Source organism: Triturus cristatus, chromosome 4_1 (assembly GCF_964204655.1).
Source record: "Triturus cristatus chromosome 4_1, aTriCri1.1, whole genome shotgun sequence".
NCBI lineage: Eukaryota > Metazoa > Chordata > Amphibia > Caudata > Salamandridae > Triturus > Triturus cristatus.
In genome coordinates this window covers 954,626,536-954,651,259 of record NC_140585.1, presented here as the reverse complement: position 1 = coordinate 954,651,259, position 24,724 = coordinate 954,626,536, and the positions used below count along the sequence as shown (strand labels likewise).

Here is a 24,724-nt window from a genome sequence, read left to right as displayed (position 1 = left end):
CAGGGCACAAAGTATGGGTGTTGGAGCCTGTGGCACCTAGGGCCCTCAAGGACAAATGGAGTGGGTCCTACCCTATCTATGAAAGAAAAGTTGAGGTTACCTACTTAGTGGGCCTTGGTACCTCCAGGAGCCCTCAGAGGATCATCCATGTGAATCACCTTAAACCCTTGTATGACAGGGCTGACGGGACCATGGTCACTGACAAGGATCAGGAAAAAGAGAGTTAACCTCTCCCTGACCTCCTCTCTACCAACCATAAAGATGGGTCTGTTGAGGGAGTTGTCTTGTCAGACACCCTCACTGCTCAACAGCAAACTGACTGCAGGCAAGTCATGGGGCAGTATGCTGAGCTCTCGTTCCTAATCCCTGGTCAGAAAACCTGGTACACACATGATGTGGACATTAGGAACAGCCTTTCCATCAAAAACAACATACAGGCAGTCTAACCAAGTTAGGGAACGCATCTGAGCTTAAGTCAGCAAGATGCTGGAGTTAGGGGTGATTGAACCCTGAAAGAGTCTCTGCGCCAGCCCAGTGGTCTTAGTCCCCAAACCTCATTCCAAGTAAGATAAACCAGAGCTGAGGTTTTGTGAGGAGTAGAGGGTCTCAATGCAGCCACAAAGGCTGATGCTCACCCTATTCCAAAAGCAGATGTGCTGATTGACAGGTTGGGTGCTGCAAGGTTACTCAGTACCTTTGACTTAACATCAGGGTACTGGCAAATTGGTCGCTCCCCAGGAGCCAATGAATGCCCCTGTAACCTTCCAGAGGCAGGTGAACAAAGTCTTGGCTGTGCTTGAGTCTTGTAGTGCAGCAAATCTTGATGATATTGCTATTCATAGATCCACTTGGAAAGGTACTTGTGCAGGTCTCACTATGAAGGCCAGCAAGTGCCAGATAGGACAAGGATCCGTTGTATACTTGGGCCACATTGTAGGCGGAGGCCAAGTTCAACCTTTACAGCCCGAGATCCAGACTGTTCTCAACTGGAAGGTCCCAACAAACCAGATTCAAGTCAGGGCATTCCTTGGCTTGACTGGGTACTACATAAGGTTTGTGAAGGGGTATGGTACTGTTGTGGTACCCACCACAGAATCGACCACCAAGAAGCAACCAAAGAAATTAACTGGACATTGAGCTGTCAAAAGACTTTTGATACCCTAAAAGTAGCAATGAGCTCTGCACCCATTCTAAAAGCTACAGATTGTTCTAAGCAGTTCATTGTGCAGACTTATGATGGGATAGGAGCAGTCCTATCCCAGACCAACAATGATGGCCAGGACGAGCCTATTGTTTTCATTAGCAGAAGTTTACTACCCAGAGAATAGCATTGGAGTGCCAAAAAAGAGGGAAACCTTTGCTGTTGTCTGGTCCCTGAAGAAGCTGACACCATACATATTTGGTTCTCACTTCCTTGTTCAAACTGACCACGGGCCTCTCAGGTGGTTAATGCAAATGAAAAGTGAAAAACCCAAGCTGTTAAGATGGTTCATCTCCCTACAGGGAATGGAGTTTACCTTGGAACACAGGCCTGAGACTGATCATGCCATTGCTGATGGCCTTTCCAGGTTCTTCCAATTAGACAATGAGGAGTGTCTTGGGAAAGGTTACTCTCATCCTCTTTTGTTTGTGGGGAGGTTGTGTAGAAAAGTGCCTCTTTTTGACATGGCCACCTTCACTTTTTGCCCACTGGTATTAATGCTTTTTGATTGAAGTGCACTAGATCCTGCATTACCAGGCCCCAGTGCCAGTACTATTTACCTAAAACAAGACAAATGTTAAATGTAACCCAATTGTCAAGGACATTAGCATCCCTGTAAGTCCCTGGTTAATGGTATCCCCGGTACCCAGGGCATGGATACTATTGTGGGTCCCTAAGTGATGCAGCATGAATTATGCAACCCTAAGGGACCCACACACACACTTTTCAGGATGTGGGAAATGGTGCACACCATTCTCAAAACACAACAGTGCCCACTCCCTGTGTGCAGTGCCAAAGTACACTACATGCACTGTATGCAAGTCACCCCTACAGCAGGCCTTCAGAGTCCTAAGGCAGGGTGCATTATATAACATGTGATGGCCCATCTGCATGAGCAGATATGTCCATGTGATGCCTAGTTCCATTGCTGGTCATAGCGAGTGATCAGGAAGCCCTTTTAAAGGTATGTACTAGGCACTAGTCATTACGACTTACCCAGCTGCAGTGTTTGGTTGCAAACACCTTGTCTTAAAAAATCTATGCTGAAGCCAGTATCTGATTTATGAAGGCATGCACCTAGAGGGCACCTTAAAGTTGCCCCCTGTAACCCTTCTAGTCACTTAGTGTGTTGGCTGACTGGCACCTTCCAATCTGACACCACAGATGAGTTCTGACCCCCCCCCCCACCAGAGAGAGCCTGCACTCTCAGAGGTCAGAAAGAATAACAGTTATTTTTGTATTCCATTTGCAGGATAGTTACACCCCTAAGGTGGTCTACCTGAAGTGGACAGCTGAAGACATTTGTCACCATCTTTTTGTGGTGAAAATAGAGATGTCTGGGTCAGGGATATGACCACTTCCCACAGTAAGTGGTCATCTAGGGGGGTAGCCACCCCAGTGTAGGTAGTCCATTGGCTACTACCATATACTCCCCTAAAACACCCCTAATTTGAGTATTTAGGGATCCTGCCGACAGCAGAGAGACAGATTCGACTACTTGAGAACAGAAGATGAACAAAGAAGAGCTGACACCGTGAGAACTAAGGACCTGCACTGAATGTGGCACCAAACCCTGCCTGGCTGCTGGTTCCTCGACAGTTGCAAAGACCCAACTCAACTTGCAGCTATGAATCCTCCCCAACACTTGAAGGACTGTCCATCACATTGCCAACCATCTAGAATCTCCCTTGAAATGGAGGAGCCATCTCCTGCATCTGCAGGCACTGACTGCACTACCCCGTGTTGTTGGCCATCGGGCCCACTGAAGGAGCAGCATGACAGGAGGAGGCCTTCATGGCTCTAGAATGTCAGCCCTGTCTCTCCACTGAGTTTTGAGACACTACTAGACCCTCCAGGAGCCCCGCTGCACTGATACCCTGAGTACTGAGACACTTGCACCAGCCAAAGCTTGTTTTCCATTCAGCCAGACACCACCACCTTGGAAGCCTTCAAGCACAATGAGGGACTTCAGGTCCAATGAGATCCCCGACCAGAGTGGCCCTGCTGTCTTGTTTTCCTTCCCTCTGCAAGACCGACCAATGGCTGTGAGAGCCTTAAACACAAGCAGCCAGCCAGCTAAGCACCAGTGCACCCAAGCCCAACAGTCCGAATTCACCACTCCTGACTGCGAACCCTTGACCTAGGGGTCCTCACAGCTTGAACCCCCTTTGGGTTCTCCCGAACTTGTCCCCAAGTCCCCCTTTGCAACCTCTTTGTTCCCAGTACTATTGACTGGTGTAGTGTTTGAGGCTACCATCCCGACCAACACCTCTGCACCCTGACACCCCAGGGCAGTTAAACTCAAACTGCTGGTGGTTCTTTGGACCATGGCCCCATAGCACTTCAAGTCCAAAAGGGCACTTCTGAACTTCGACTGCAAATATTGTTTTGCCAACTGTGTTCTTTCCCATAGGCTAACATTACAGCGTTCGAGAATCATACCTCAAAAACTGTTATTCAAGTATTTTTGCTATTTGTTTGTGAAATCGATATTTCCAAAAGTACAAAAGTTATTCTAAAGATCTTGTTGTCTAAAATTATATAAAAATCCAGTTAATTTTTATAAATTGGTCTCAGATGCCTTTAAGTGTATGAATCATTAATTGACTGTGTGTGTACAACAAATGCTTAACACTCCTCAACGATAAGCCTAAGCTGCTGGACCACACTACCACAAATAGAGCACTTGAGATTATTAAAGTAAGACCTGTAAACCAATTAATTTCATCTGGACCTTTTGCATTGTGTACCCTTAAATTGGCACTACTACATAAAAAGCCAGCTTCCTATACAGACAAAGGGTGTTCCTCATAAAAGAGGTACCAATTCTTGAAGTGATGTGAACCATTGCCCCATGCTGTGTTCTATGGTGGGCGGAAGCAAAATTTATATGACACTGCAGTAGATCAGTGGATAAAGAATCCTGACAGAAACCTCTCTAATCATGTATGCATAGCAACAGATTTGTAAAGGATTTTTATGAAAAAACAAATTGTCTTGACTAATACCAGACTTAATTGTCACTGGTAGGTGTAGTTTATATTTTACATGTAATAGTTTTTTAAATTTATTTTTAACACATTTACTTATATCTTGCAGCTATGATGCTTTGGATCCGGAAATATTCTTCCTTCACAATTCTGGCACTGTGGTGATTGGAACTGAAGCACCGACTGACAATGAAAATGCATTGCTTTTCCATAGCATTCAGCATTTACTGAAATCTGATGTGAAAGTAGGAGCCAAAAGTTTAAGAGGTAATGAGCTCACAAGTGATGAACATAATAACTCATATTCCAATTAGACATGATAAAAAGGCTGCTTTGAACTGAGAGTAATTAATTCATCATCATCAGATAAACTTTATTCGGCAAATAATGCCATAAAAGTGCATAATAAGAGCAATATAAATCACAGAATCACAGTAAAATTTCATCTCATCTCGAGATCAACAAAGTTGTTTAAAACTCTTAAAAGTTACTACAATTTGTTAAAAAAACTGCCATCTCTGAACTATATGTACTGTATCAGACATCATAGTACCTAAATATCTAAAAGCAGTTAAGATGAATACCACCTCCTAATACTCAATGCACTTCCAATAAAATCAGTAAACGCAGTACTACATTTTTCAATGGAGTCCATCTGCTGTGGGTATTTGAAACCCAACCTGTGCGACGAAAAATTCATAGGGCACAGAACTGGAAGGAGAAAACGAATACGAGCAGATTTATAAAATGAACAAAAGAACATGAAATGAATAGTGAATTGAACAGAATAATTGTCACAAGGACAAGGGGGAAGGTTGTCAGTCCATGTGCTTTGTTGGGGAAACGCAATGAAAACCTTTAACCCCTTCACTGCTAGGCCTTTTCCCCCCCTGTGCTAAGCCTTTATTGGGCTATTTGGGGTAGTGCGCACTTAGGCCCCTGTAACTTTTCGACCACATAAGGTATCCACGCCAAATTTGCGTCCTTTTCTTCCAACATTATGGGGATTCTAAAGGTGCCCAGGATTTGTGGATTCCCATGGAGGGTCCCAGAAATTAGCCACAATACGGCAATTTCTTTTTTGGGGGGGGGGGGAAATGGGGAAAACGGGCTGCAAACGAAAGCGTCTGGGTTTTTCTCTGCAAATGGTATCAGAAAAGGGTTTGTGGGGCTGAAATCACCGTTTTCCCAGCTTTTAGGGAATGACAGACTTTTGTCAGAAAACCAACATTTTTTTTTACACAGTTGTGGCATTTTTCTGGGACATAGCCTTTTTTTGCTATTTTTTGTGCTTTCAACCTCCTTCCAGTTAATGGTAGAAATGGGTGTGAAAGCAATAATGGATCCTGGAAAGCTATACATTTTAGAAAAGTAGATAAAATTCTGAATTCGGCAAGGGGTCATTTGTGTAGATCCATCAAGGTTTCTTTATAGAAACTAACAGTTAAATATAGGAAAAATTGAAAATTAGTTGAAAAAAACCAGCCTTTTGTGTCAACGTTTTTACCTGTAACTTCTTCTAATTATGACAGCTCTTTGAAAGCAATATACCGTTACATCCACTGGACCTTCCTGGTTGTGGGGATATATAGGACTTGTAGGTTCACCAAGAACCCGACGAACCCAGAGTCAAAAACTGAGCAGCAATTTGCAATGGTTTTTTATTATGTTCCGGGTATATAGCAATTATTGTGGGAAAATGTATACATGGAAAAATCGATATGAAAGACACCTATGTATTTCTGAAATGGGAACAAATTATAGAGTTTAGAAAAAGTACATATTTGCACATTTTCGAATTTGGGAATACTCATGTTAGCATGAGAATTATCGGTCATTTTTCAAAATGACTTCTTTTTTACACAATGTCTGTCATTTGGAAGGCAGAAATGCATAAAAAATCAATAGGTAATAACAGTTGCTTTACAAATCTGAATTACCCTAAGTCTCCCGATGAAAATGGTACCTCACTTGTGTGGGTAGGCATAGTGCTCACGACAGGAAATGGCTCAAAACCCAACGTGAACACACCACATTTTCACAATGAAAATGTACCCTTTTTTTGCGAAGTGTCTAGCTGTAGTTTTTGAACACTAGCTCTGCCGGCACCAGGGGAAACGTAGCAAACCTATACATTTTTGAAAACTAGACACCCAGGGGAATCCAGGATGGGGTGACTTAGTTGCCTCCCACCAGGTTCTGTTATCCAGAATCCCTTGCAAACCTAAAAAATTGTCCAAAAAACCACATTTTCCCCATATTTCTGTGGTGGAAAGTTCTGGAATCTGCGTGAATCCACAATTTCCCAGACACCCCGTGTTCCCCAAAGTCTTACGAGAAAAATGATACCTCACTTGTGCGGGTCGGCCTAGTGCCTGCGACAGGATACGGCGCAAAACGCAACGTGGTCACACCTCAATTTCGCAGTGAAAAATTACCCTTTTTTGGCAAAGTGACTAGCTGTAGTTTTTGAACCCTAGCTCTGCGGGCACCTTGGGAAACCTAGCAAACCTATACATTTTTGAAAACTAGACACCCAGGGGAATCTAGGATGTGGTGACTTGACTGCCTCCCACCAGGGTCTGTTACCCAGAATCCCTTGCAAACCTAAAAAATTGTCCAAAAAAACACATTTTCCCCACATTTCTGTGGGGGAAAGTTCTGGAATCTGCGTGGATCCACAATTTTCCACCCACCCCACGTTCCCCAAAGTCTTACAAGAAAAATGGTACCTCACTTGTGTGGGTCGACCTAGTGCCCGTGACAGGAAACGGCATAAAACACAACGTGGTCACACCTCAATTTCGCAGTGAAAAATTACCCTTTTTTGGCAAAGTGCCTAGCTGTAGTTTGTGAACCCTAGCTCTGCCAGCACCTAGAGAAACTTACCAAACCCACACATTTCTGAAAACTAGACACCCGGGGGCTTCCAGGGAGGTATGGCTTGCGTGGATCCCCCAATGTTTCCTTATCCAGAATCCCCTGCAAACCTCATTTTTAGCTGAAAAAATCACTTTTTTCACACATTAGTGTGTGGGAAAGTTGTGGCATCACCGGGCTCACACAAATTTCCCACCACCCAGCGTTCCCCCAGGTCTCCTGGTAAAAATGGTGCCTCACTTGTGTGGCAGGCCGAAGTACCCGCGACAGGCAAGGGCCCAAAACGTAGTGAGGCGACATCAAATTTGCCTATCTCAAAACCACCTGGTTTTGCAAGGGGGGTCACCTGGATTTTTTGCCCCGTGCTCGGCGGCCATCTAGGGAAACCTACCAAACCCACACATTCCTGAAAACTAGACAACCGGGGGCTTCCAGGGGGGTATCGCTTGCGGGGATCCCCCAACGTTTCCTTACCCAGAATCCCCTGCAAACCTCAATTTTAGCTGAAAAAATCACTTTTTTCACACATTTATGTGTGGGAAAGTTGTGGCATCACCGGGCTCACTCAAATTTCCCACCACCCAGCGTTCCCCCAGGTCTCCCGGTAAAAATGGTGCCTCACTTGTGTGGGAGGCCTAAGTATCCGCAACAGGCAAGGGCCCAAAACGTAGTGAGGCGACATCAAAATCGCCTAACTCAAAACCACCTGGTTTTGCAAGGGGGGGTCACCTGGGTTTTTGGCCCCGTGCTCGGCGGCCATCTAGGGAACTTGGGCCTCCCACACAAGTGAGGCACCATTTTTACCGGGAGACCCGGGGGAATGCTGGGTGGTGGGAAATTTGAGTGAGCCCGGTGATGCCACAACTTTCCCACACAAAAATGTGTGAAAAAAGTGATTTTTTCAGTTAAAAATGAGGTTTGCAGGGGATTCTGGGTAAGGAAACGTTGGGGGATCCACGCAAGCCATACCTCCCTGGAAGCCCCCAGGTGTCTAATTTTCAGAAATGTGTGGGTTTTGTAGGTTTCCCTAGATGGCCGCCGAGCACGGGGCCAAAAACACAGGTGACCCCCCTTGCAAAACCAGATCGTTTTGACATAATTAGTTGTTTGTTTCTACAGCGTGAGAATTTCGGCACAATATTGCAAGGAAAATGAGACAGACATTTTGAGGTTTGCAGGACATTGTGGATAAAATAACTTTTTGGAATTCACAAGAGAGACATCACCATGAACTCCCATGGGTTTACGACAATATCTACAGGTGGTAGGTTATTCTTATATGGAATGTACACCTTGGCAGAGAAACTAAAAAGACAAAGATTCCTGCACAGCCATCTATTCCCCAAACACACACACATACTGGTTGGATTTGGCACGAGGGCGAGTGATGGTTCAGTATATAAAATGTTATTAACAAGAGATTTCACAAAAATGAAATGCACTGTCAATAATTAAATGGACAAAAAAACGAACTAAGGACTCGCAACTCGTGAGCTGTAAAGCCACGGCAAGGCACCAACAGCTTTATAGGCCATTCACACACCTTTCATACGTGATACACACAAGACCAATCACAGAACCAGGCACAAAAACAACACATTACAACATTCACAAAAAGGGACAAGGTACATCCTGCTTCAGAAAGACAAATATTACTGCACAGCCATCTAATCCTCAAGCACACACACATACTGGTTGGATTTGGCACGAGGGTGAGTGATGGTTCAGTATATACAATTGTATTAGCAAGTGATTTCACAAAAATGAAATGCACTGTTAATAATTGAAAGGGCGTGAAACTGAACCATTGACTCACAGCTCATGAGCTGTAAAGCCACAACAAGGCACCAACCTCTTTACAGGCCATTCATACACCTTTCATACGTGTGACACATACAAAACCATTCACACCTCCAGCCGCGGGCCCATCACATTACAACACTCACACCAGCAGACAGCGCCATTCAAGGGTCCATCCCTTTCACACGCAAGCATTGCTGACACAGCAACCACACAAGCTGACGGATTGCGTGGAGTGGCACTCAGCTAGCAGTGTGTTTAGTGACCAGCAGCAAGTCACTACTCACACACCGCCAGCCGAGCGCCAGTCCACGCACACCGCTAGCCAAACACCAGTCCACGCACACCGCCAGCCAAGCGCCAGTCAACACACACTGCCAGCCAAGCGCCAGTACACGCACACCGCTAGCCAAGCACCAATCCACGTACACCGCCAGCCAAGCACCAATCCATGCACACTGCCAGCCAAGCACCAGTCAACACACACCGCCTGCCAAGCGCCAGTCCATGCACACCGCCAACCAAGCGCCAATCCACGCACGCCGCCATCAAGCTCTAATCCACGCACACCGCCAGCCAAGCACCATTCAGCGCACACCGCCAGCCAAGCACCAGTCAACAAACACCGCCAGCCAAGCGCCAGTCAACACACACCACCAGCCAAGCGCCAGTCCACGCACACTGCCAGCTAAGCACCAGCCCACGCACAACGCCAGCCAAACGCCAGCCTACACACACCGCCATCACATTTAGGATTTTTTTTAAACAAAAAAAAACACACACATTGTAAATAGATACAAATCTACTAACACAAAATCTGAAACTAAATACATTGCACTAATGCCATCCTTTAAACAGAATAATTTGTTTTAAACAATACAGACCAGGCAGTTCACTTTACCACTCATGGATGCTCCCAAAAATTCTTTTGAGTGTGGTACGCTCTAAAACAAGCAGGCACACACAGCCCAGGGTTAGAAGGACACTCGGGGCAGAAAAGACGAGTCTCCTTCCGCACACCTCTCCGCCAACAGACTCTACATATCATAGTGAAAAAGTCTTTTGAGGATGTGGGAGGAATGTAATCAGGAAAGTGGCGATCTTTCAATCGAGCCACATCCTCCACCACTCCAACTCTAGGAACACTTGCCTGTTCCACAACAACAAGGCTGCCTATCAAAGAGTGCTGAAACTGAACAAATGTCAACTTTGACCCAGGAGAACACTCCTTGAACACAACAATAGCATTGAAAGTTGCTAAGTTGAGGAGATGAATGGCCAACTTCTTATACCAAACATAAGCCTTATGAATAGCAGTGTAAGGTTCCAATCTCTGATCTACTCTTTCAACACCACCCATGTGCTTATTGTAATCTAGAATGCACACAGGTTTGCGCACTTCAGTAACCTGACCCCAAACAGGCACAGGTGAAGTACTCTCATCATGGATGGTAGTCAGCATGTACACATCCCTCCTGTCCACAAATTTCACAGCTAGTAGTTCATCACTACGCAAGGAACTACACTGTCCCCTCTGAAGGTTTTGCAAACAAGCTCTTTTTAATAACCTTTACGGTTAGAGCGGATTGTGCCACATGCAGAAGTGTCCACTTTAAACAATTCTTTAAACAATTGCACAGCAGTGTAAAAGTTATCAAGGTACAAATGTTGGCCTTTGTTAAACAGTCTTCTAGCAAGATCCCAAACAATTTTCTCAGAAACTCCAAAATTGGACTGACAACCAGGGGGGTCAATAGTGGAATCTCTACCAGTGTACACACGGAAATTAAAAACATATCCTGTCCTACTCTCAGACAACATATACAGCTTAATTCCATAGCGTGCCCTCTTGCTGGGGATGTACTACCTAAAAACGAAACGGCCCTTGAACAAGATCAAAGACTCATCAATAGATATTTCTTTCCCTGGAGTATAGATCTCTGAAAATCGATCTACAAAGTGATCAAGAACAGGCCGAATCTTAAAAAGACCGTCACAGTCAGGGTGAATACGTGGCAACGCCAAAGAATTATCAACAAAATGCAGCATGCGTAGCAAAAGTAGATACCGATCACGAGTCATAACTGCAGGAAATATGGCTGTGGCCATCAAGGGACTGGTAGACCAATATGAGGCCTGGGACGGCTTCCTTATCAAACCCATCAATAAAGTCAAACCCAAAAACCTCTTCATCTCTTCCAGATTTGTGGGAGTCCACAGGGTAGCTCTAGAGTGGGACCTAAGTTTGTCACTGTTATCCCTCAAAAACTGTTCAGCATACAAATTAATCTGCTCAACAATCTCACCCAAAAATACATCATCCATAAACAACTGAAAAAACTGTATAGGCAAAAAAATTTCACAATCCACTCTACACCCTGCATCACCGCTAAAGGCAGGCAACACCGGCTGCACCATGTTTGGATCAACCCAGAGTCCAGCACTTCCAGTAGGAAGCCTAGCAGCCTCAGGCTGCAATCCAGATCCCTCTTGCACCATCGGCACAGCAGTATCCTCCTCTAAAACAGGCACTTCATCCGCACTGAGAGTTGCTTCATCCACACCAAGAGTACCTTCTTCTGCACCTTCATCATCCGATGATTCCATTTGGAGAGAAAACTCACTGCCAGAATCTTCCCCTCCCTCCTCTCCCTCAGTCTCATAATCCTGCTCAGAGGAAGATTTAAGAAGCATACCCCCGCTCCCCCAAACAAAAAAAAAAAACCTCACATTAATAATCTGCACTGCCAAAAGGGGGACAGACTGAGCCAAAAATGTTGTGGCCATAAGGGGAGCGACCCTTGCCTAAGGAGCCGCTCCCCCAAACACCCCAAATAAACGCACTATAAAAATCTGCCCCCCCCTCAGGGGGGCAGACACTACCTAAAGTATTGGGGCCATAAGGGGAGCGACCCTTGCCTAATGGGCCGCTCCCCCAAACAAACAAAAAAAACTCACATTAATAATCTGCCCCCCTCAGGGGGATAGACACAGCCAAAAATATTGTGGCCATAAGGGGAGCGACTCTTGCCTAAGGGGCCGCTCCCACAAATACCCAAAAATAAACGCACAATAAAAATATGCCCCCCCAGGGGGGCAGACACTACCTAAAGTATTGGGGCCATAAGGGGAACGACACAAATAATCCATCAAAATAAAAAAAAATCCCTGGCGCTAGTGGTCATTCCTGCTGCACGATCGCACGATCAGGCAGCAGGAATGCATAAAAGAGGCATCGGGGGAAAGGAAAACCCTTGTCCTTTCCCCCGATACCTCTTTCACTTAAATCCCCCCCCTCCCCAGCCCCAAAACGTACCTGTTTCTTCTCCGACGCGCAGGAAGCAAATGGCTTCTTGCGCATCAGAGAACAAAGAGGAACCTCCAATGACGTCAGCGCGCCTCGTGCGCTGACGTCATTGATGATGTTTACGGGGGGCAGGGGGGAGGCAGGGGAAAGGCTTCCCCTGCCTTCCACCGAGAAAAAAACAAGATCGAAGTCCCACGGGGGGAGCGCCAGCGCTTCCCCCGTGGGTAGGTGTCATGACAAGCTGGACTCGTCGTGAGCACATGCCCACTGTGTGCCACGACGAGTCCAGCTCGTCATGAGCACCCAAAGGGTTAATATGTTCAAACTAAACCTAGTGAGGTAAAATCTAAATTGACTTTTTTCTACAAACATTAAATAAAACTCAAGCTTGAATGAAGGGTTTAGTGAAAAATATCATACAATCTAAAATAATGCTTTTCGTGATGCCAATGTCACTCAATTGCCATATCCTGACCCATAGCAAAAGAGGAGAAAGTACAAGATGATCTTCAAGCTAGGGCAATCCAACCCCTGAGTGACAAAAAAAGGTGTCTGTAATCTTTTGAGGAAGCTATTTTGTGTTTTCTGTAGATTATCAGTACTACAGTGCCCCACACTCCTGCCCCATAAGACAGTAAAGAAATACATTTTGATCTAAACAACGTCATCATTTCTTTTATGGGTTTGTGTCCCAGAGTTCAGGCAAAACAAAAAATCCCTTCAATAGCTCTAGAAAACTGTAGGACTCTCTGTGTCAGCAGAGCTGCCCATTTAAGTTTAGAATCCAAGGGAATACCCGAGTAGTTAAAATTGTAACCTTTAGGACTGGCAAACATTTTAAATAAAAAGTTCTTAATTTTGTACTTCTGGGCCACAGGTTAAAATAAAAGACTTGGATTCATTGGCTTTCAAATCCAAAGCACTCAAAAAAATTTTAAATGCATCCAGCAACTGTTGGAGCCATTAGCAGTCCTAGCTAAGAGTACCACGAGTATATAATTCTAAACTGTATTGGTAAATTAAACAGTATTTGTCAGCTCCATTTCTGGATCTGTAATGAGAATATTTTCCTTCAAGGCTTTTATAATTTTATAGCTCGACGTGGATAGCGCTAGCTAATTCTATGCTGAAATACTTTGCCAAAGAGGAGGTCACACACCTTCCCTGAATTAAAAAAAAACCAAAGGCTCTGGAAGATGGGGTCCCCAGGGACCCTGCTTGCTCAGGGAGTGGTCCGCATGCCCCACTCCCCTTAATAAAAACAAATACAGCCCCAGGGGATGGAGTGCCTGGGCCTGGGCCAGGGGGCCTTTTGCCCCCGCTCTCCTTATATAAAATAACATATGAATGTTCCGACTGCATGGTGACTATGTAGGTGCCACCCAAGCATGCTAATATCAGTTCCTTCCTTTCCATGGCTTCAGTGCAGATGCAGTTCAGGCTCACCATAGTCATTTTTTGACTGGATTATTTCACCTTTTTCAGCGAACACTTTGTGCCTTTTAAAAAATTTGGGGAAATAATGTCTCGTAAAAAATCCACTCATTTTAAGCCTTGTGGTGCCTGTCACTAGCAAATGTCTGTGATAGACCCCACCCGCCCCTACTTTGTCTGACTTTGGTACTTGGAGCCAGGCCATGACTCCAAGGCATGCTTGGATTGCAAGACCATGCACCTTAATGGAATCTGTGAGTGAGCCATGAAGCTTCAAGCTGCTCGACACTTGACTCCACACCGCTCCAGGTCGCAGTTGTGAGGGAGGTCATGGGACAGGTACTGAAGTTGCTTGCGCCAGTCATTATCCAAGAAGTCAAAGAGTTCTTCGACTTCTCCATGCCAGTCAATGTCATCAATCGAGGTGAGGGAACAACGTCACAAATCAAGGCCCGCTGCCATGTCGTCCCCATGGAGCCTGAGCCGGGGTCCACTCCGCACCTTCCCAAATTTCCTGGAGCGAGAGTGACCCATTGCCAACTAAATAAATTTAATGAGGCCATGCGCCTCATTTTTGGGCACTCAAACCGCTCTGGAGGACCTTTGGACTAGACTTTCCGCAGGCTAGTTTGCCATTGGTGCCAATTGGGCCCTCTGGATCCATGCGTTGATCCAGACCAACCCCAGTCACAACTCCACAGCCCTCACTGGGGTTTGTTCCCCCCATTGGTGACTTCGATCACATCATCATTCCTCACTCACTCATCAGACAGTCAGAGACAGAGCCTTATTTCCCAGAAAGGCCCTGTGAGGATTATGAATGGATGAGATCTGAGAATCCCTATATTTATGTTATTTTGACCCCCTAGAAGAGACCATAGCCAAGGATAACTGGTAGGAGGAACTGGCTGACGCTAGTGGCCTGGATGCCTCACCAAATATTGGCTTCCTCTCGCCTCCTATAGTGGCTATGGAAGAAGGGTCCTCCTTTGCAATGGTGGTGCAAAGAGCAGCTGAGGACTTGGACCTTACACTGCCTATGGTGAAAGTCAAGACAAACATCCTGACATAGGTACTCCAACCAGGGTTTTCCCCCTCCAGACCCTTACTCACCTGTAATTAAGCCCTCACTGATATCCTGCTCGGGGTCTGGGCCCAGCCTTGCACAGGCACTCCTGTGCACAGGTCCATCACTCACAGCCATCCCCTTGCTCCCAAGAACCCAGCCTTTCACATCCAGCATCCCACCCCTGAGAGCCTGTTAGTCCAGGCCTCTGCTTCCAAAGTGAACCATGGCACAATCCCTAACACAACACCGTATAGGGGATCCAAGAGGCTGGACAACTTTGGGAAGAGGATTTTGTCTTCCACTAGCCTTGCACCTTGCAGTCGGTGAACACTGTGTGCTTATTGGGCTGATACTCTCCTACTGTATGAGTTATGGTTGTGTAAGTGCTGCCTGTGGTCCAGGGAAGGCCCGATCTATACTCTCCCAAATAATTACTGATGGTAGAGATGTAGCTAAGTTCACCATATGCTGCGGACTGGATACGACTGACCCGCTAGGCAGAGCGATTGTGTCATCAGTAGTACTCAGACGCCATTCCTGGTTCAGGTTAACTGGCTTTTCGAGGGAGATGTCCAGGCATCCCATATGGACAAGCCCTTCAATGGCATTCAGCTTTTTGGTAACAAGGCAAAATCTGTACTTGAGCGTTTTAAGGATAGCAGGGCCACCGCCAAGTTGATGATGCTCACCATGCTGAACAATGGCATACATTAATCCCAGTACAGAGATCTGGCCTAAATGCATTGTTTTTTTGCTCCCCATGCCATCCCAGTTTAAACCCAGCCATATGCAATTCAGTCTTGACCCTGCTTCCCATAGCAACAGTTCAGCCTGAACTGCCAGGCCAGGTCATCCCTGGACCGGAAGCAAGCATCCTGGGACTGGTTTCGGAGTATCGCCCCTCATCAGGCAGGCTAGTTTAATGTCTCTGTTACTGGTAGTTCTCAGAGTGAATTTTATGAATATTTTAAAATAGTATTTATGTTGCTGTAATCTTTGTTTTTGTAGAGACTTTGTAATCTTTTGTATATATGTGTTATAAAGTATAATGTTCTTTTTATGTTTAGTTTGATTAAAGAATATGTAACGATAGGTGATAATTTAATAACATTGTAACATTTTTTATTTTGAGGAATTTTACAAAGTTTTCCATTAGTAATTTTTGAGAATGTGTTAGTATATGTTTAAGTGACCACTCAAACACTGACTCACCACTTACAAACCCGTTCGGAGACTCACACACCCATCCAATCACAGACCCACTCAGAGACTCATGCACCCACTCAGTCTGGATGGAGGATAGCCGCCTCAAACTCAAAACAGACAAGACGGAAATCCTCATCCTCTGGTCCAACCCCTCCGCATAGCACGACTCCTGGTGGCCCACATCACTGGGGTCCCCCCCGGCCCCCACCGACCACGCACGCAACCTGGGAGTCATCCTCGACTCAAAACTCTCCATGACCAAACAAGTCAACGCAGTCTCCTCCACCTGTTTCAACACCCTCTGCATGCTCCGCAAGATCTACAGATGGATCCCGACAAACATGAGGAAAACAGTCACCCAGGCCCTAGTCAGCAGCAGACTCGACTACGGAAACGCCCTCTACGCCGGAGCCCCGCTGAAACTCATCAACAGACTACAGAGAATCCAGAACGCCTCTGCACGCCTGATCCTCGACGTCCCACGCTACGACCACATCACCCCCCGACCTGAGGAACCTGCACTGGCTCCCCGTCGACAAAAGAATCTCCTTCAAGCTCCTGATCCACGTACACAAGGCACTCCACAAAACCGGCCCAGCCTATCTCAACAGTCGACTCTCCTTCTACGTACCCAACAGGAAACTCTGCTCCGCTGACCACGGTCCCACGCATCCGGAGAACAACTTCCGGAGGCAGATCCTTCTCCCATTGCGCCGCCAGGACCTGGAACACCCTCCTCCTCTACCTGTGACAAACCAAAGACATGCTGACCTTCAGGAGACAACTCAAGACCTTGCTCTTCGACCAATAGCAGCAGCCCCCCCCCCCCAAGTGCCTTGAAACCCTCACAGGTATGTAGTGCGCTTTACAAATTATTGATTGATTGATTGACTCACAAACCAGCTCAGAGAATCGCACACCAATTCACAGACCCATTGAGACACTTATGTACCCACTCACAGACCCACTCAGACACTCATCTAGCCGCTCACTCACCCACTCAAAGACTCATGTACTCACTCACAGACCAACTCACTCACCCACCCACCCACTCACTCCGAGACTCATGTACCCACTCACTCAAAGACTCACATACCCACTTTCAGACCCACTCAGACACTCATACACTCACTCACAGACTGACTCACACACCCACTCAGACCCACGCACCGACCCACTCAGAGACTCGCGTATCTGCTCACACCCCAGTGAGACACTTATGCAGCTACTTCCAGACCCACTCAGATACTCACACACCCACTGACAAACACATTGAGACACTCATGAACTCGCTCACATGCTTACTCTCAAAGGTTGCAGATTACAGTTAGGAAATAAAATTTAAAAACCTTAGAAATTCACTTACAAAAACAAAGATTACAGGGATGGTATAGTTAAGAAATAGAATTTAAAAAAAAGTAGAAATTAAATTAAAAAAACAAAGGTTACATGGATGTTATAGTTAGGGAAGAGAATTTTTAAAAACCTTAGAAATTCACTTACAAAAACAAAGATTACAGGGATGTTATAGTTAAGAAATAGAATTTAAAAAAAAGTAGAAATTCAATTAAAAAAACAAAGGTTACATGGACGTTATAGTTAGGAAATAGAATTTTTTACAAGTAGAAATCTACTCAACAAACCAAAGATCTGATAGAGACATATAGCCGCAGATTCCTTAACTTTTTAGTTCTCCCTAGGTACCAGACTGGATCTAGAAAATTTTCAGCAGCACCTCTGTGCGTCAGGGATGGCGCCATACAGCTCTGTGATGACGTCGACTCCGGTCATGAAGTCAGTGGAGCCCATATAAGTCCCCACTGGCGCTCAGATGTCATTTCTTCTTTGCCGCGCTGCAACGCCCGTCCGAAAAAGTGGTTCCTTAGGCCTTTTGTGACCTACGTCAACTGTTTTTTGTTGTTGGGAAGAGTGCCTTTTTTCTCCATGGCTTCAGATTTTAACACTTGTGCGGCTTGTAGTCGGCAGATGTCATTTACAGACCCGAATACGATTTGTATGTGGCGTTTAGGCGATCACCACCACACAAAAGATTGTGGTTCCTGCCAAAAGCTGAAGCCGAAGGTACTTAAAGAGCATTGTTTGAAGTTGCTGGCGGCGCTTGTGTCTCAATGTTCTGAGACTTCCCAGCCTCTGTCTTCGTCATCCCAGGAGGAGGTCCGATCATGAGGTCTAGAAGTTGGAGCTGGTCCAATAAATTTCGTTCTCCAGAGATGTCAAAAGGCAGGAAGTGGTTGACGTCTTGGCATCCCCGGTTTTATCAAGTGGAGATTCCATCTCCCACAGCTCCTTCTACTCAATGGTTGAGGAGGCCTTACACAACTCCGCACCTTGTTTCCCCGTCTTTCTGGGAGCCTGTGCGTCAATGGCCCACAGATGAGGGAGTATTCCTCCTCTCTCCTCCTCCTGTCGATGTCGAGGCCTAGCCTTCTTGACATCATTCTGCGTTGAATGCTGAGTCGACTGTGCAGACTGAGAGGAATTTACTGTTGTTGGTTCCTTTTCAAGAGGAGACTTCTGAAAGTCACCTTGTGACTGTGGAAGAGAGCTGGATAGCTGCTCTTGGAGAGGCTACTGGGCTAGAATCTTCACCAGCTTCGGGGTTACTTTCTTCCCCTAGTCTCGCAACTGGTGTGAGTTCTATATTCGCAGATATGCTGTGGAAAGTGACTGCAGTTTTGGAATTGCCGCTACCTACGGTGCAGAGGTCTACCGACCCTCTGATTGAAGTTCTTTACCAAGGAAGAGCCTGTTCTTCCATACAGTGAGGCCCTGTTTGATATTTAATAAGGAACCTGGACCAAGCCTGAGTCAGGCGTCTTAGTGGATCGGGATATCGCTCGCAGACATTTGTCTGCACCTGGACACCCAGTTTGCCTCCACCTAGTGACCGAGTTTGCCTCCATAGACATCCTTCCACTTGTAGCCTGGTGGTTTAGGCTACAACGTCTTCTCATGATGTGGATTCTGCGCCCAAGACACCAGTGAATACGGATTCTAGGAATCAAGATGCATGTGGCAAACATATCTCTGTTTCTGCCATCTCTGCCTTGAGATCCACCAACATGTCTTGTGTGCTGGAGTACTTTTCCCATGCTTTTTGTGATTCTGCAGAATTTGTTGCATTACCTTCTGGATAACCTCACTTCTGAGGTGGCTGTCTCAATAAGAAATGGCCAACAGGCAGCCAAGCTTTTAATTAGGTGTGGCATGGACACTACAGATTCAGTAGGTTGAGGCATGGCATTTGCTGTGGCGCTATGGCGTCGTGCTTGGTTGGCAACTTCAGGTTTTTTGGAGGCTGTACAGTCGACTTTGGTTGACATGCCATTTGATGGTGCCCATCTCTTTAGGTCTCAGGCCGATGCAGCATTAAGATGACTCTGTGATAGGTGAAAAAAATACAGAGTCATAACTCTTTATTCACTGTTTGGCCTATACTTGGATTGTATAGGTGGTTAAGCCTTGTTAGGGCATTGTCATCTCCACTTTTTGTACACCAGATGGTGTTATTGTGAGGAGCAGATGTTTTTGTCTTGATGTCATCGTGACTGAAGGATGGTTGTGTCCCTTATTCTCTCCAAGGATGAGTTTTACGCTCAAGAGGATTATTGGAAGAGAAGTGTCTTCCGGTTGGGAAGCTTATCTGTTCACATGCTTCCTTGAATCAGTTCGGTATACTGAATTTGTATGGCTTCTGTCTTTCAGTATTTCTTATAGAGACATATTGTTGTGCCGGTTATGTGACCTAGTACATAAGGTGTATATCTGTTTTTACATATACTCTGATTTTTCTTGTCAGGTAATCAGCGCGACCCTTTTTCGCTACTTGAGCTGAGTGCATGTTCATTGCGAGTGCTTCATTTTATTGAAGCTCACAATGGTAACTCACACTCTTGGTTTCCTCCTTTGTTAGAGGGTATACGTAATAACTGTGTTTAATTTTAGAATATTGTGGTTATATGAACTCTGTGTCTAAAGTAATCTAAGAAGCAGTGTTTGAAAAAGTTTTTCTTCAGGCTGTTTCGGCCATGTATTACATAGTTGGAGCATTTTAGGCTTTCTTCAAAACCCTTCTTCTTCTTTATATGTCTGCAATGTTCTTAGCATGCATTCTTCTGTCTGGAGGTTAGACGTTACCTGTCTCCTTGAGGACATTGGTTACTTCTGTAGTATGCATCTGTTAGTCTCTGTTGTTTACAGTCCTTGAGATCTTGGTGTGAGCATATGATCCGTTGCTTCTTGTAGGGGCTAGTGTGGTTGTGTGCTTGCTGCTTGGAAGGGTTCATTTTTATGTTTCCTTTTAGGAAGTTTAAGATACTTTTGTCAGACAGCATTATCTTTATGCCGGCCACCTACTGTGTTTTATTGATCGTATGCTGTGGTGAGGCTGGTTTTTCAGTTCAGTTTGATCTATTGTGCACATAAGTGTGTGCATGTGTGTTACACATTCTTGAATATGTTTATATATATATAAATATGCCAAAGAAATCGTCTCAAAGCTTGCATAAATCCTCATACAAGAGACGAACACGGACTCATCGATAGGTGCAAAATTTCTTTATTCATTCCAGCATAAACGCACCTCCGCCATGACTCGTTTCGGCTTACCAGAGGCCTTGATCACATATATATAAATATATACACACACACACACACACACACACACACCCCCCACACATACACACACACACACGTGTGTGTCTATATATATATATACGTGTGTGTGTGTGTGTGTATATATATATATATATCTATATATCTATCTGTCTATATCTATATCTATATATCCTCCACCACTTCCGGCACAGACAGTCATAAAGCCAGACTCCGCCGCTGCCGTTTCAGTGATAAGTAAGCTTTTATTTAGCAAATATCAGGGCTGTAACATGTTTCAGCAGGATCCCCTGCCTTGCTCACACACCGAGCTGATTCTCTGCAGTGACTGATAAAGTAATTTAAAAAAACAATCAATCACATTGTTAGAAATGGGATTTTTGGTAGGCTAGGGCATGTGCCAAAGCCAGGCAGAAACCACCACTATAGTCAGGATAAGGGAGTTATACTCCTAAAATAACCCCTGCTCACCCCCTTGGTAGCTTGGCACAAGCAGTCAGGCTTATCTTAGAGGCAGTGTGTAAAGCATCTGCACAAAACCAACAGTAATACAGTGTAAGCACTACAAAAGGACACCACACTAGTTTAGAAAAATATCCAATATTTTTAAATACTTAACCCCTTCGCTGCTAGGTCTTTTCCCCCGTGCTAAGCCTTTTTTGGCTATTTGGGGTAGTTCGCGCTTAGGCTCCTGTAACATTTTGACCACATAAGGTATCCATGCCAAATTTGCGTCCTTTTCTTCCGACATCCTGGGGATTCTAAAAGTACCCAGGGTTTGTGGATTCCCCTGGAGGGGACCCAGAAATGAGCCAAAATACAGCTAAATTTGTTTGTTTTGGGAAAAATTGGAAAAAGTGCCGCAAATGAAAGCGTCTGGGTTTTTCCTTACAAATGGTATCAAAAAAGGTTTTGTGAGGCTGAAATCACAATTTTCCCAGCTTTTTGGGAATGACAGACTTTTGTCAGAAAACCAAAAATATTTACACAGTTTTGGCATTTTTCTGGGACATAGCCTATTTTTGCTATTTTTTGTGCTTTCAACCTCCTTCCAGCTAATGGTAGACATGGGTATGAAAGCAATAGGGGATCCTGGAAAGTTATACATTTTTTAAAAGTAGACAAAATTCTGAATTCAGCAAGGGGTCATTGTGTAGATCCTTCAAGGTTTCTTTATCGAAACTAACAGTTAAATATAGGAAAAGTTGAAAATTAGTTGAAAAAAAACAGCCTTTTGTGTCAACGTTTTCACCTGTAACTTCTTCTAATTATGACAGCTCTTCAAAAGCAATATACCGTTACATCCGCTGGACCTTACTGGTTGTGGGAATATATCGAACTTGTAGGTTCACCAAGAACCCGGCGAACCCAGAGCCAAAAACTGAGCAGCGACTTGCAATGGTTTTTTATTATGTACCTGGTATATAGCAATTATTCTGGGAAAATATATACATGGAAAAATTGGTATGAAATACACCTATGTATTTCTGAAATGGGAACAAAATATAGAGTTTAGAAACAGTAGATATTTGCACATTTCCGAAATTGGGAATACTCATACTAGCATGAGAATTATCGATAATTTTTCAAAATTACTTCTTTTTCACACATTGTCTTTCATTTGGAAGGCAGAAATGCATCGAAAGTCTATAGGTAATAACAGTTGCTTTAGAAATCTGAATTACCCTAAGTCACCCGATAAAAATGGTACCTCACTTGTGTGGGGAGGCATAGTGCAACGTGGACAAAACACAATTTCACAGTGAAAAATGAACCTTTTTTGGCAAAGTGCCTAGCTGTAATTTTTTAACCCTAGCTGTGCCGGCACCTAGGGAAACCTGGCAAACCTATACATGTTTGAAATCTAGATACCCAAGGGAATCCAGCATGGGGTGACTTGACTGGCTCTCACCAGGTTCTATTACCCAGAATCCCTTGCAAACCTAAAAAAAGTCAAAAAAACACATTTTCCTCACATTTCTGTGGTGGAAAGTTATGGAATCTGCGTGAATCCACAAATTTCCACCCACCCCGCATTCTCCAAAGTCTTCTGCGAATTTTTTTACCTCACTTGCATGGGTAGGCCTAGTGCCCCCGACAGGAAACAGCGCAAAACGCAACGTGGACACACCAGAATTTTACAGTGAAAAATGACCCTTTTTTGGCAAAGTGCCTAGCTGTAGTTTTTTAACGCTAGCTCTGGTGGCACCTAGGCAAACCTCTACATTTTTGAAAACTAGACACCCAGGGGAATCCAGGATGGGGTGACTTGACTAGCTCTCACCAGGTTCTGTTACCCAGAATCCCTTGCAAATCTAAAAAAATGTTTAAAAAAACACATTTTCCTCACATTTCTGTGGTGGCAAGTTCTGGAATCTGCGTGAATCTACAAATTTCCACCCACCCCGCGCTCCCCAAAGTCTTCAGAGAAAAATTGTACCTCACTTGTGTTGGTAGGCCTAGTGCCCTCGACAGGAAACAGCGCAAAACGCAACGTGGACACACCACGATTTCACTGTGAAAAATGACCCTTTTTTGACAAAGTGCCTAGCTGTGGTGTTTTAACCCTAGCTCTGCTGGCACCTAGGGAAACCTAGCAAACCCACACATTTCTGAAAACTAGACACCCGGGGGATTCCAGGGAGGTATGGCTTGTGTGGATTCCCCAACGTTTCCTTACCCTGAATCCCCTGCAAACCTCAAATTTAGCTGAAAAAATCCCTTTTTCCACACATTTTTGTGGGGGAAAGTTGTGGCCTCTCTAAATATGGTGCCTCACTCGTGTGGGATGCCCAAGTACACGCGACAGGCAAGGGCCCAAAACGTATTGAGGCGACATCAAAATTGCCTATCTCAAAACAACCTGGTTTTGCAAGGTGGGGTCACCTGGGTTTTTGGCCCCATGCTCGGCGGCCATCTAGGAAAACCTACCAAACCCACACATTTCTGAAAATTAGACACCCGGGGGATTCCAGGGAGGTATGGATTGCCTGTATCCTCCAACGTTTTGTTACCCAGAATCCCCTGCAAACCTCCAACGTAGCTGAAAAAAATCACTTTTTCCACACATTTTTGTGTGGGAAAGTTGTGGCATCACCGGGCTGACACAAATTTCCTACCACCCAGCATTCTCCCGGGTCTCCCGATAAATATGGTGCCTCACTCGTGTGGGATGCCCAAGTACACGCGGCAGACAAGGGCCCAAAACATATTGAGGCGACATCAAAATTGCCTGTCTCAAAACGACCTTGTTTCGCAAAGGGGGTCACCTGGGTTATTGGCCCCGTGATCGACAGCCATCTTGGGAAACCTACCAAAGCCAAACATTTCTGAAAACTAGACACCCGGGGAATTCCAGGGAGGTATGGCTTGTGTAGATCCCCCAACGTTTCCTTACCCAAAATCCCCTGCAAACCTCAAATATAGCAAACAAAATCACTTTTTCCACACATTATTGTGTGGGAAAGTTGTGGCATCACCGGGCTGACACAAATTTCCTATTACCCAGCATTCCCCCAGGTCTCCCGATAAAAATGGTGCCTCACTTGTGTGGGAGGCCCAAGTAACCGCGACAGGCAAGGGCCCAAAACGTATTGAGGCGACATCAAAATTGCCTATCTCAAAACAACCTGGTTTCGCAAGGGGGGGTCACCTTGGTTTTTGGCCCTGTGCTCGACAGCCATCTAGGGAAACCTACCAAACCCATACATTTCTGAAAACTAGACACCTGGGGGATTCCAGGGAGGTATGGCTTGTGTGGATCCCCCAACGTTTCCTTACCCAGAATCCCCTGCAAACCTCAAATTTAGCACAAAATAAATAACACTTTTTCCACACATTTTTGTGTGGGAAAGTTGTGGCATCACCGGGCTGACATAAATTTCCTACCACCCAGCGTTCCCCCAGGTCTCCCAATAAAAATGGCGCCTCCCTTGTGTGGGAGGCCCAAGTACCCCCGACAAGCAAGGGCCCAAAACGAATTGAGGCAACATCAAAATTGCCTATCACAAAATGTTTTGGGCCCTTGCCTGTCGCGGGTACTTAGGCCTCCCACACGAGTGAGGCACCATTTTTATTGGGAGACCCGGGGGAAAACTGCGTGGTCAGAAAAGCTGTAATAATTGCGGGGGCATGGGCTTGCCCGTTTTGGGCGGCCCCCACCCTTATTTTTATATCCTAATAAAAAATCCCTGGTGTCTAGT

General features: G+C 45.3%; 1 protein-coding gene across 1 annotated transcript in view; it reads left to right on the top strand.

Annotated features, from left to right (window-relative positions):
* The window catches only part of CFAP54 (cilia and flagella associated protein 54), a 2,172,274-nt gene that overhangs the window by 984,115 nt on the left and 1,163,435 nt on the right, over positions 1 to 24,724 (top strand). Inside the window, exon 35 of the mRNA XM_085653834.1 lies at positions 4,301 to 4,458. Coding sequence (XP_085509960.1) covers positions 4,301 to 4,458 — 158 coding nt within the window. The remainder of the gene's footprint in view (positions 1 to 4,300; positions 4,459 to 24,724) is intronic.